This window comes from Terrapene carolina, unplaced genomic scaffold (genome assembly GCF_002925995.2).
Source record: "Terrapene carolina triunguis isolate 2854851 unplaced genomic scaffold, T_m_triunguis-2.0 Scaffold23, whole genome shotgun sequence".
Classification (NCBI taxonomy): domain Eukaryota; kingdom Metazoa; phylum Chordata; order Testudines; family Emydidae; genus Terrapene; species Terrapene triunguis.
In genome coordinates, this window is record NW_020664374.1 from 21,182,211 (window position 1) to 21,196,645 (window position 14,435).

Consider the following 14,435-nt stretch of genomic DNA (forward strand, 5'->3'; position numbering starts at 1 on the left):
GAGATCTTTCTTAGTAGAAAGCAAAAACACGATGATTAAAAAAATTAATGAATAAATTGCGGAGAATACAGCAAAATTTGCATGAAGATGGCAATGCTATCAGCTTGGTTGAGCTTATGTACAAGTAGATTCCTATTGCCCTGCTCACATTGTTTTTATTTCACTAATATACAGTATATAGAACCCAGAAACCATTTTTCTAGTTTCTAATTCTTTCTTTTAGATAAAACAGACCTGTTGACAGTGCAAGTTGTTTTCTCAAAAGAGAGGTAATCAGATATATGAGGTAAAGGAATGAAACAATGTTCGGGCTATACAGGTTGTCAGTTATAGGCAGTATACACACTGTTATTAAAGTTACATCAAAGAATTCTTTTATCAGTTCATTCTGCTTGGTTCCTCTTTCCTTAAATAATTCACTTATTAACTTAATTGAGGTGTATTAAATTAACCAATGCAGCCCAATTTTTTTGAAAAGTTGAAATTAGTTTCTTAACATTTGACCTCATATTTTTGAGTATTTACTGAGCAATGTAACCCACCGATTTTGGGTAGTTTTTATTTAAGGAAGCAGTTGTAAGTCATTGCCTTTATAAACAGATCCATATACCATAGTCTTTGAGTATTCCCTGTATGTAGTATAGGGAATACTGCAAATGTCATGGTTTTAATTGCAACCATTGGTACAGTGCATTGACTGGCTTATCTTTTTCCATAATGGGCTTTTAGATCCTGATCTAAAATCTATTGAAGTTACTGGAAAGACTCCTATTGACTTCAATAGGCTTTAAATCAGGTCCTTATTGAATTAGGTACCTAAGTAAATCAATCAGTGTTAAAAAAAAGTCATAACAGAAAGACTTATGGCAAGCGTTTACTACTTTACTTCTACTGAGGAGAGTTGGGCATCATTATAGCACTCAAAATGCAGCATAACTCTCTGGCCTTTAAAAGACAAAAAATGGAATGCCCCAACAAAAAAGAGAACAGGAAGCTTGACATTTGGCAGGCTTAATTTCCTTAATATGTATAAATATATAATATTTTCTATTATGTTTCAAAACTTGAGCACTTTTGATCAGCTAATTATGATTATAGACAGTGGATTTGCATGGGATGAAGCTAAATTTAGGCCTAAACTGAATCATATGCTCATTAAATAAGAACATATATAGATGTATCAGATATTTAGCCCCACTGGATAGGTATAAACATATGTAGATACAAGTGTCTTTTTTATTCACTTATTGCGATATGTCAGTTCCCCAGATTTATGGTGTCAGTCAAGATGCCGAGAGCTGCCTCATTACATTTTAGAGGAAGAACCCTTTGAAAATGCCAGATGAGACCTTATATCTCCTGCTAAGCATCTTGCAAGATGTATGTGCTTGGTGGTGTGCAGCAGAGGAAAGCTCTGTGGTATCTGGTGGCTAAGGAAATGCAACAAACACAGTGTGCTGCATTCATGGTCTCAGAGAGGAGCTCTGTTCTTTTTCTGAAGGACTGGGTTAATCAGAAGTTTACTGACGAAGGAGCAGTTTCAAAATAGTCCATTGGCTTTCTGAAGGCTAATGAGCAGAGCAGTTTTGGAATTAACATTTTTGAGCAGTGTTCTTAATTAAGAGATTCAAGTTGTTCCCATTTTCCTAATGACCAGCGGTCACTTTCATTTTAAACTACATTCACAGGCAAGACAATGAGCATTTCTCCTCCCACCCCCTTCCTTGATGTTCTTATCTACAAATGCCCAAAATAGAAGAATTTTTTCCTTGTATGTTTCTTGTTTCTGGGGAATCCTAGATATTCCCTTTCCTTAAGAAAAATATGTAAATGTTTTTTGTAAAATCATTCTTTTCCTTTTTCCTAGGTCCTTAAGTGGCCCACTTCACTGTGCTGTCTGAGCCCTCATAACCATTAATGCACTTACCCTCACAAAACCCCTATGAGAGAGGAAAGTAGTATTATCCCTATTTTCACAACATCTCTATGAGAGAGGGAAGTAGTAATATTCCTGTTTTACAGGTGGGGAGAGAGATTAAGGTTCTTTCTCAAAATCAAATGGGAAATCTTTGTCAGAGCTGGGAACTGAAAGTCGATTGAGTCCAGTGCCTTTGCCATTATATCCTCTTTCCTCTCTCCCTGTGAGCTGAATTTGCACCTACTTTTTAAATTAAGGTTTGCACTTATGTACAGTATGGGCCAGTTAGTCTGCCTTCCACAGTTTAGTCTGTTTGTTCTGTGAACTCACAGGATGTATGGGGTGAAATGACCACTTTTCTTGTTCGCCTCCTTGTGTGGTCAGGTCAGGCAGAGCCGCATTGTTGTTCGTAGATCTGGGTCTCTAAGCACATTCCCAGGTGCAGGCCCAGGTTTCTGTGCACCATCTTTGAGATGTGGAGTTTCACAGCTAAGCTGCCTTAGACCTCCTAATCAGTGCCTCAACTCTCCCGAGCCCTCCTGTTGCTTATACGTGTTCCTTCAGAATTCCGTCTCACTGTGTGGGTGCTCTGAACTCAGTTAACCTTCTCAAGGACAACGTAGCAGGCAGGCAAGGAACACAGGCTTATCAAAGGAATTTCTTAACCACAGCCACTTTTACAGTTAAGAAAGTACTAGAGAGTTACAGTTCTTTGCAAAATAAGTAACAATCCTGAGACACACCCTCCCCATGACTGATTTCATCCTTCCTGTGAGTCTGAGGGTTGGTCAGCATTTCACATGAGGCAGTATCTCTCCTACCCTCTTTCACTGTCTCTCCAGCCTGGTTTTCTGGCATGTGATGGTGGACAGCTCTCTTCTTCTGAAAGCAGAAGGGGTGCAGCCCACCCCTTACATATAGTCTCTGATTCTGTTTTGCCTTGTGACCAGACTGGGAAATTCTAATCCCAAGTCATGCAAGTCCCCATGAAGAAAAGCATTGTCCCTTGTGTTGGGCCAGTCACTGAGAATCAATCAGAGTTGGTGGCCCTTGAAGGCTCTCCCACTGTAGTCCTCTCTGAGATGTGCCACACCCTATCCTGGAGGGGTAGAGTGTGGACTGGCCTTGTCAGGGTCAGGCTGGCTTTCCAACACAAAATGGCAGTTAGCACATTAAAATGGATCGCAGGATATAAGAATGGAAGTCACAAAACAAAATCAAGGTCACAGTTTGATACATGCATATCTCACTTGGTCACGGTGAGTTACTTTACTCACAAATAGACTTATTAAATCAGTGTAACTACTCATATGAGCAACATTACTCACACCACATTAATATTTATAGAATTGGGCCCTTGAACACTGAGGGCTCATGTGCCAATGAATGCACCTATACAAGACAGTAAAGGGATGATTTGGAGCCCTGCGTGGGCTACCTGCATGCCACAACATGGAGGAGACCAGATTGCAAGGTTCCACAGTCCAGTCTGGACAGTTTTCTATTGACTTCAAAAGGTTTGGATCTGATCCTAACAGAGTGTGTGATTTGTCACTGCCTAAACTCATTTATGAAGAAGCTTCGTAGGCGGGACCTATTCTAATGATGATACCTAACACTTACACAGGGCTTTTCATTTTTAGATCTCAAAATGCCTTACAAAAGAGGTCAGTATCGTTATCCTCATTTTATGGATGGGGAAAGTGAGGCACAGGAAGTAAAGTGACTTGCCAAAATCCACCCAGTAGGCTAGTGGCAGAGCCAGGAATACAGCCCACATCTCCTGAGTCCCAGTCCAGTGGTCTGTCCACTAAGAGTAAAGATCTAAACGTAAAGATCTCATCAGGATACTTGAGAATGCCATTAATATGAGAAGTCTGACAATACACATGGTGAATATGAATGCTTACTCTTCTAGTTCTGATGCAAGATCAGGAAATCCTTGGTAACTAGTGTAATTTATATTTTTACAGCACAAAAATAAAGAGGCTGAACATGGTCTGAACAACAAAAGAGCATCCAGAGAACTATAAAAACCCAGATAATAAGTTTTACAAAAAGTTGCTTTTCATAAATCAATTGCAAACAGGTGGCTATGGCAGCAAGGGAGCAAGAGCAGGCAGGCAGCAGATGGGCAGGCCAGGAGGGCATACCACTTGCTGCATCACTTGACATGAATTACACTCAGTATGTTCTTTTAAAAGACTCTGGGAGGATAACAATGAAATGTTGCCTCACGTTTACCTTCGCTGTGCAAAATTCCACGCTCTGTTTATAAATAATAAAAGACCTAAAATCTTATTAAGTGTCGTTTTGTTTTGATTTTAATGTTCATGTGGTTTTTATGTTTTGAGACGGTAACATTCTTTGGCAATCAGAGTATGGCGGAAAAGTTAGAAATTGCAATGAACAGTCTGAGACACATCATTGTCATAGCCACTTTATATATGCTTAAGATACTCTTAAAAAAAAGAGAAACGGAGATATAGGCCAAGTCTTTTCAAAAGGGAGCTCCTGAAGCTATACACCTAACTCTATATCTAAGCACATACGTGGCTTGATTTTTCACCCCATTTTGAAAAATTTGGCCAGAGAGTCTCAATCTTGTGTAGTGGTGCAGCGGCTGTTAACCAGTTGCTATGTTTAACCCCAGATAAGGAAGAACTTCAGCAGCAGGGAATTGACAGGGTGTGCAGGGTGTAATGAAATGTAGTTTAGTGGTTAGAAATGGGCCTGGGATTTGTGAGTTCTAGGTCCTATTCCTGTCCGTGTGTGATCTTGGGTAAATCACTCACTGGAGTGTCAGCACTGATAACCTTTCAACTGCAGATTATTTTACCAGTAACTTCCAACTGATGCACTTACTGGATATGGTTGGATGTTCCTATCAAGCCTTGATAATCTGTTTATACTGTGATCCTGATTCAACAAGTTGGTTAAACATATGGCTTACTTTAAACAACTCACTGATTTTAATGGGACTAGTCACATGGTTAAAAATAGGAACGTGCTTAAGGACCTTGCACGGGTTCCAGTAGCCTGGGGAGCAAGTTCTTAATTTTTATTTTGGCATTTTGTCTGTTACTCCTGCCCTTCTGTATGTATTGTCAAGAGCTCAGAGGCCAGAGAAGTGGCTCTGTCCCTTTGCACGGGAAGACCAGTGCAGCCAGCCATCTATGTAGCCCAAAACCCAGAGAGAAAGCACAAGCAAAGTTCTGCTTGTCTAGATGTCTAACAAACAACAACAAACTGTCTCAGGTCATAGTGCAACATCCTGTTGCCACTGCACTGTGAACAAGGAGGATCTACGGTCTGTTTGGAAGGCTAATTATCAGCACACTGTTTTGAAGTTGTTCAAGAGAAGAACTGCCCTGCAGAACCCTCTTTAAAAACCCCCTCATGGCTTCATCGTTCAGCGGGATTGAATTTGCTTCTAACTTTTGTATTTTGACTCTTACAGGATTCCCAGCAGGAGAACTCCAAAAGCCTTTCTTTTGGGGGACAGAATACCCTAGGTAAGTAAGAAAGGAAAACTATAGTAAGTAGGCAGTGAAGAGTAACAGAGTTGCAAAGGTAAGTTCTTGGGTGAAATGAAAGGGAGCACGAAGTGAGAGAGTGTATTGATACAGCAGCCCAAACCAATGTGTACAGTAGAAATGTATCATCATGGCATGAAGAAACTGGCAATGGGAGAGATCCTTCTGCTGCAGGCTGCTTTTTCTATTGAAAAACCAGGTTGAACTGAAAAGCTGCTGCCTTGTGAGATGTCTGTTTTTACCTTGGGAAACTGGATGTCTCTGTGTTTTAAACTGAGGATTGATTGCTTTGAGGAATTTGTAAATAATTGTGTGTGTGTGCAGGGTGTTTAGATTCTGGAGTGAGCAGAAGAGAGCAGCCTGGGCATGAAGTCTATTCAAAGAGAACCATAAATAATGGAAGCAAAACTTTCATCTTCACTGAATGCTGCCCCGCCCCAGCTAAGGGTATGTCTACACCCAGCCGCTAGTTTGGCGGCTGGCAATCGAAGTTCTGGGTTCAACTTATCGCGTCTTGTCTGGACGCGATAAGTCGAACCAGGAAGTGCTCGCCGTCGACTGCGGTACTCCAGCTAGACGAAAGGAGTACCGCGGAGTTGACGGGGGAGCCTGCCTGCCGCGTGTGGACCGAGGTAAGTTCGAACTAAGGTACTTCCACTCCCATACTCATCAGAATGACATTTAGTAAACAAATGAATCTGTTCTATATCAAACAGATTGGCTTATTCTAGATCTTTTGTCAGTCCATATAATAGAGACCATACATGAGTGCTGGAATCAGAAAAAAATCAAGTAATAAATACCAGCACTTGCAGAAAAATGTATCCTGCAAATATTTATTCACTGACCACTATTAGGGTCCAGCTCCAATACAACCTCAATTAAAATCAACTCTACCTTATCTCATAATTGGAAGCTACATTATTAGGCTACATGTGTGTATATCAAATAAAATGTGATTATTAAACTCCATCATTCCTAGTTAGGAGTTTGTAATGTGTGTGGCATTGCAAACAGAGTGACAGAAAACTATTTGAATTAGGTTTTGTAATTACAGACTTTTTTTGATAGTAGAATGTTCACAAACAAATGTTGCTGATAATGTTAAAAGACAATAATCTTATTACAAACTCACTGGGTTGATTTTAATGATTTTTGGATAGCAGCATTCCTAACGTTATCCATCAAAAATCAAATAACGACCATTTTTTCTGAGTGACATGACTAGTTATTTACCTACATTGTCTAAAGTTGATTTTGGTTTAAATTTGATTTTAACACCTGCAGAGCTCCCAGGATAGGTAAGAGAGGGTTCTCAACCTAGAGAAAAGTATCTTGATCCTTTACTATACTATAAACATTAGCGACAACTGGAAACTTTTCTACAGAAGTGTTCCTCATGCTGCTAATACCAGTGCAGCTGATTTTTTTGCCATTTTGTTTTTTTACACTTCTCTGGCTGCAGAAGGCGTTATGACTTTAGATATGGAAAACAAGCCTAATATTGTGCATTCAGTACAGATAATTGTCATTATACAAAATTATAAATTTGTCACGCAATGGGATGATATTTCTATTGTTGAACTGTATAACTTTAACCAAAGCTCTTTAATGAAGCTTTGAGATGATAGAAAACACAGTAGGAAACATTTTATCACAGACAAATTACCCTTCAGGATAAAAACAACAAAGGGAAGAATTGTCATGGGTGGGGGGATTAAATCATAAGCACTTTTTTGGGCATGACTGAGATGAGCAATTAGTATGTGATGGCTCATTATGTCCAGTAATAATATGTTACTTTAAACCCTTTGCCTTTTCCTGTTACTATCCAATGTGTTATTAATACACTAATATACACTACTTTGATGTATGGCATTTCTGTACTGTGTGACGTATGTAATGTTCCAGAAGAATAACTTAGCAAATACAAGATGTGTTTCATGAATACCTCTTCTGAATTAAAATTTCATACACGTCTTTTCCCCTCACCATAGAACAACATCAGAAAATTGAAAACAAAAAATATACTGTACAAACAAACCAGGAAGATGTCAATTATTGTCTGCCAGGAACATGAAATTATTGTCTCCTTTCTGGCTCTTCAGTGCAGTAGATCTGATTGTAGATAATCTCTTATTTCTGCACAGGTGAAGGGAAATAGGATAACACCTCTTTTGAAAACGATGGGAATCTGTTTAATGTTTCACACATTAAATGCCATGCATTTTCAAGCTTGTCTATCACATACTCAGAGAAGAGTGATTAGAGATGGCATCTCAAATCCCTTTTAATCTTTGATCTGTGCTTTTCTTTAACTACATTATCAGAATAATTTTACTCTTAACACTACCCAGTTCCCAGTTAGAAAATAAATGCTGCAGTCAGTTGGAATCCCCCCCCCTTTTTTTCTCTGAGTCCTGATGATGACATAAGATATTTGTATAGACAATCTAGCCACCTCAGAGATGACAACAATGCCTTTAAGGTTTTATTTTTACCCTTCTTTAATAAACAAGATTTTTCATGTTCCACCTTTCACTATCAGTAACTTTGAGAGGAACTTTGTGGATGTAGTTTTTAGATACAAAAAAATCTTTTCTGAAATGGAAACTTGTTCTATCCTCTATCTCATCCGCTTTGATGTTCCTACGCATGTATATATCGTGAGGCAAAACTGCTCTTTTGTGTTATAGGTCTTTAAGTTATGGTGCCATTGGAGTAATTGTTGGGCATGAGTTTACCCATGGATTTGATAATAATGGTGAGTAATTGTCCACATTTATATTGTTCTTACTTTTGGGTTTGTTGAATAGAAAAAAAAGATGCATTGGAGTAGCTTTATGTGTACATTTTTTCCAAGAATGATAAGATGCGTCAAGAGGACCATAAGATTGTAAAAAGAATGGTTTAGTTTTGCATGGATTCCTTCTAAAGTTGGGCCAAAAGGGATTTTTTGTGAGTGAGTATTTTCCCCCGGTCTGAAACAGAACAAAACCAAAAATAATAGAGACTATCCAATAAAATGAAATTCTGAAACAAAGATGTTTTGGGCTAACTGAAACATTTTATTTTGAAAAAATCAAAACCTTTTCATTCTGATTTTTGCTTTAAAAAATTAATTTACATAGTACAAAATTTTAAAAAGCAAAAAGTAATTTAAAAGTGGAAAATCAAAATGTTCCATTCAGAATGTTATCAACATTTTTTCATTTTTTCGTTTGGAACACATTTTCCTTTACATTGACATGCTTCTGCAAAATGTTTTGCTTTTGTGAAATTGGCATTTTCTGATGGAAAATAGTTCTATCAGAAAATTTCTGACCATCTCTAGTTCCTTCCACTGCTGCAATAGATATAACAATTAATAGACTTATGTCTTTATCTTCTCATTGTCAATTTGGTTATGTGATATAGAAGTCTGTAGAAAATTATGGCAACGTATAACACACAGTTTATGGCAGTGTATTGTAAGGTATTGATCTGACTGGTCTGTGGTTTGGACTGGCTGATTTCTCTCTGGGTACATCCACACTGCAATTAAAACACAGTGGCTGGTCAGTGCCAGCTGACTCTGGCTCGCAGGGCCCAGGCTAAGGAGCTGTTTAATTGCTGTGTAGACATTTGGGCATGGGCTGGAGCCTGGGCTCTGGGAAGCTGCAAGGTGGGAGGGTCCCAGAGCTCAGGCTGCAGCCTAAGCCCAAACGTCTACTCCACAGTTAAGCATCCCCTTAGCCAGAGCCCGAGTCAGCTGGCACGGGCCAGCCAAAGGTGTCTAATTGCGGTGTAGACATTTTTTGTCATGAGGCTTTAGACAAGTAAAAACTAGGAAGCAGGAAGTGTAGTATCCATTTTATAATATAGCAATGATGTGCCTGTTTGCAGAATCACAATTATATGGTCTGAGGATGAAAAATAACCACAATTAGATTTTACTGGAAAGTTCATATTTCTGTAATATTGTACAATTCTGAGCTATGTCATTGACCTCACTCGTGTGATAAAATTTGTTATAAAAATGGGAACTGAGACACTGGATGAAGTAGAGGCCCCACTGATAAAAATGGGAGCTTTGCCATTGACTTCAGTGGGGGCAGGATTTCATCCAGTGGCTAAATCCATTTTAAACAAAAATATAAAATAAAAATATAGGATGTGGCAAAAAAGAAGAAGCCATTGTTAGTCAAAAACTGATGACTAATCGTGTCACCCTTTTTGTCTCTAAACATCTTAATTTCAGTTGCTTTGATCCTTCTGAGTTCTGGAGTCTAATAATCTGCATGAAGAATAATTCAGAACAATTATGATTTTTATGCTGTTAAAATATAAGGAGTAAAGTATAAAGTAACAGGAGGTAGCCGTGTTAGTCTGTATCCACAAAAACAACAAGGAGTCCGGTGGCACCTTAAAGACTTATTTGGGCATAAGCTTTTGTGAGTAAAAAACCTCACTTCTTCAGAGCTTATGCCCAAATAAGTCTTTAAGGTGCCACAGGACTCCTTGTTGTTTTTACGCTGTTAAAGTAATTGTTCTCTGAAAAATGTAAAATCTTCCTCAAGAAGTCATATCCTTGTGTATACTCAGAGTCATATTTGAATACTTTAGTTACAAACTAAGTTTTTCTGCTTTTACTCTTATTCACACTGCACAGTCAAGGTAGTTTGGGGAGTGGGTGCTGGATTCCATTCTAGCTCACAGGTCATTACAAGAATTGTCTACTATGGTCTCACTGCAGTGTTAAATTCTGCCCTCAGTTACTCTTGTGAAATCCCTTATTCTCCAATTTCCAGCTATATACATTCATCCTGGGATCTGAGAGTCAAGCTGTGTTATTTACATCTTGTGCATCAACATTCGAAAAAGAATCTCTAGACTATATTCTCAGTCACATATGTGCAACCCCATTGGCTAGGATGGCTGCTGCAGAGTGATGTACAGGTGTTATCACGGTATAATAATGCCATTTTAGAGGAAGAAGCCAAAGCAGAGAATGTAACCTGAGTCTCTCTCAGAATAATTATATGCAAAACAAAGTACACAGCCACACTGTTAGGCAAACTACAAAGACTAAAACTACATACCATCTTGGGTTGAATCTTCCTTTTCCCTATTAAGTGAATGGTATGTCTAATACCAGGGGGAGGGATAGCTCAGTGGTTTGAGCATTGGCCTGCTAAACCCAGGGTTGTGAGTTCAATCCTTGAGGGGGCCATTTAGGGATCTGGGGCAAAAATTGGGGATTGGTCCTGCTTTGAGCAGGGGGTTGGACTAGATGACCTCCTGCGGTCCCTTCCAACCCTGATATTCTATGACTCTATGACTCTAATGTTGCATCTTTTTGAGATTCACTGACTGAGCGCCATTCGCTGGATGGCGTGACCACAGGAGTTGGGTTTCTGCAGTACTACCTTTAGCTGAGGGACAAGAATCAGAAAATCTAGTGAATTAAGCAGAATAAGCAAGTGTGGACAAACTGATGTGAAGCAATACATCCATTTTACTACTCTCACTTCTTGTATTTGTGTCCATGCTATGCTACAAATACTGCAAAAAGTATATTTTTCTCAAAAATGTCTTTTGTTTTTTAGGTCGTAAGTATGACAAGAATGGAAATTTAGACCCCTGGTGGTCCACTGAGTCTGAAGAAAAATTCAAAGAGAAGACAAAATGCATGATTAACCAGTACAATAATTATTATTGGAAGAGAGCTAGCCTAAATGTATGTAACATGCGAGTGGCTGGAGTCCCTGATAATTTACTTATTTTTTTCATGATTACTAACCTGTTGGAATGCTACAAGTGAATGGGCTATTCATAACAAATGCTTTGAGATGAATGTAGCTGTTTTTGTGTTCATGTACTATACATGAAGTGAGCACATTTGTTTAATTTAACTTGTTTGTCCAAGTATGAGCCAAAACAAATTACAACAACAACAGACTCTTTGTTGAGAGGGTTAAAGTGCTTCTCATAGTGAGGTCAACAGTGGAGGCAGTGTGAGTGGGTGAAGCCAAGCAGCAGGAGTAGTCCAACGGGGATGTATGTGTTAAATGCCCTCTGATGGTGGTGTCAGCACAGAACAGTGATTGGGACTGGCTAGTGGCAGCTACCATTTTTTTAAAAGAAGAAACTAATAATGGGTTTTAGATCCATTTAGCAACCCCACCCAATAAATCAGAAAATAAATTAACATTATAATGTGGAGACACAAGCTACAGCTTATTTCCCATTCAACTCTTGCTATTTTTTCCATGTACATGTGGACATGTTGCTGATCAAATGAATCAAATACTAAACAATCATTCACAGCAACTACAGGGTTGAAAAAAGAAATAGAAATAGAAATGAAATGTGTGTATTAGCTATCAGAAGCATGGGCTCCTCGGAATATGTGCGGGTTTAAACTTAAGTTTCTTGAATGGAGCATAAATAGGGACCCTGGGTGTGGAATTCTGGCCCCACTGATATAATTTGCAGAACTTCCGTTGACTTCTATGGGGCCAGGATTTTAACCTCATTTTTACAGTTAAATCCATATCCTTAAAACCCAATTTCTACTCCCTGTTTTCACATTTCAAAAACAGAATTAACTCACCTGCTCTTGCACCTCCTTACAATAAGTTGTTAAAGGTATTGTTAGTTGTTCATCAGCTGAGTGCTAATGATGATGTGCCACTGACCAATCAGCAATCCAATGGCTCAAGTTTGCAGTGCTGGATATCAGCCAATTTACAAATAAAATACCTCCAGCTGTTTGTTAAGCATCTCTGCTGCCACCATCATCACCACAAGAGAGGTATCACTTAAGACACAGAAGATGTTGTGGAGGAGCTGCTGGAACTCACCCACTCGTTCCATGCTGATGCTATTGGCCCATCCATCAGTCTTTTGCTTTCTGGAGGTCCTGACTGTGGTTAGGAGGATTTGGACCCTCCCCATCTGTGAAGTTGTAGGAACTGCTGCTAGTGCACAGTCATGTCATCTACAGGACTTCACTGAGGTGGAGATATTTAGTTCTTCCTTTCCTGTGAAGCATCATATTGCACTTTAAGATAGGTTCATTTTTGTTATGTTTCAGGGCGTGCACACACACACACACAGATAAAAATTTAAATTACCCCTTTTGAAACATTGGAATGTAAAACTACTTTATTTCTTAGAATTCAGAATGATACACACAAACCCACACACAGAGAGACAAAGCAGGCTGCTCCCTAAGGCAGAGGCACAACTCTCCCAACTTTGTTCTAGGCTAGCGTTTTCCTGACTAACTGCTGCTCCCAGATTACACACTTCCCTACAGAGTCCCCAAGCATGCAAGCAGGATCAGGAAACTCTTTCCCCCCCACTCATAAGATGAAAGTTTGCAATTCCAACAGTCTTCTATACACCACAATTTTGAACACCTTTTTGTGGGGAGGGGGAGGGAAATCTGATGTTTTCTCCTCTTTTATTGGAGCTTCTGTTTGAAAGGATGGACATCCAAAGATCTCTTTCTTTCCTATATATTTTACATCTTTAGCACTGATATGTTATGCAGTTTATCAATATGGGATCAGTTTACTTTTATCAGGTATCTTTTCCTCCCCAACTCCTTTTTCAATTTGAAATGAAAAGGTCTCCAAAAAGGTGCTTAATGAAAGAAGTAGATATGAAAATAGATATAGTTTCAGACTTTGCCAACACCAAAGAGCTCTGGAGTTAAGACATTCTCTTGTTCTCCCATCACTATCATCATCCCTTTTAGCCACAGCAGTTTTAGCGATCTGATCCAGAATCCATTGAAGTCAATGGAAAGACTCTCATTCTCTTCATGCATCCGAAGAGGTGGGTTGTAGCCCACGAAAGCTTATGCTCTAATAAATTTGTTAGTCTCTAAGGTGCCACAAGTACTCCTATTCTCTCCAAAGGCCTTTGACTAGACCATTGTGCCACTGATAAATTTGTCCTGTCCTAAATTTCAAACTGTTGCTTCATACCATGTTATCAGCTGTTGGTTTGGAATCATATTTTAATTAATTTGATTCTAAACTTGATCCTGTGGTTCTTAACATGCCTATTTTAGTATAAAAAGTTGGAGGAAAAAACTAATGAATTACCAGTACAATCTGATAACTCAAAAACCCTTATAGGTCTGGTGATAATAGATAGTGCTCTACTCCACAGAAAACGAGAGGTTCTTTCAAATGATATTAAATATTGTAATATCAGGATATTGGGTTTATCAGTATTTCGATGACACCGATTTTTGTAACATGATTTTTTTATGGTTGCTGGAAGCAATATTAGAAAAAAGAACTTGAACCTTCTTTCTAGATTTGTAAAAAGCATTTTGTACACTACCCTTTTCAATTCTCTCCTTGACATCTACTTTTAATTCTACTGTTTTATGTTATACTTTGATAGTTACTGTCACTCCAGTAGTAGATAGAGAAAGTTATGTGGAGAAATAAATGTAATTTGTCAAATAAGAAGAAAACTTTGCAAATTTCCAGATCTAACTAGAGCAGCACACACATGGATGGAAAAAATATTGATACTCAAATCAAATTTCACAGACCAGATTCTCAGATGCATTGTTTCTGCTTCATGAGTTCTAAACTTGAATCTAACCCTAGAGCCAGAGTAACTGGCCCCAGGAGAATACAGAGATGGTATGAGTATAGGTTTGATTTTTCGCATTGAAAAGCAATTGTCTTCATCAGAGCTATTCATTTACACTAGCTGAGGATCTGGCATATAACCTGTTTGATTTTTTCCTATCTGTATATATAGGTTGGCCTTGAAATGCAGTTTAGAAACAGATCAAATGAATTATGTTCTTCCTTTCTGCCAGGTAAAAGGGAAGAGGACTTTGGCAGAAAACATTGCAGACAATGGAGGTTTGCGAGAGGCTTTCAGGGTAGGTGTAAGATTCCCAGTGGTGATGCAAGAGCATGCGTACCAACCTCAGGGAGCAGACTGTTAAAAACCAGGGCACA

General features: G+C 38.8%; 1 protein-coding gene across 1 annotated transcript in view; it reads left to right on the forward strand.

Moving 5' to 3' along the window:
• LOC112104466 (phosphate-regulating neutral endopeptidase PHEX) overlaps positions 1 to 14,435 on the forward strand; it is a gene marked incomplete at its 5' end in the record, with an annotated part of 114,970 nt that overhangs the window by 99,163 nt on the left and 1,372 nt on the right. The window contains 4 exons of the mRNA XM_026649346.1: positions 5,379 to 5,433; positions 8,151 to 8,218; positions 11,043 to 11,173; positions 14,291 to 14,356. Coding sequence (XP_026505131.1) covers positions 5,379 to 5,433; positions 8,151 to 8,218; positions 11,043 to 11,173; positions 14,291 to 14,356 — 320 coding nt within the window. The remainder of the gene's footprint in view (positions 1 to 5,378; positions 5,434 to 8,150; positions 8,219 to 11,042; positions 11,174 to 14,290; positions 14,357 to 14,435) is intronic.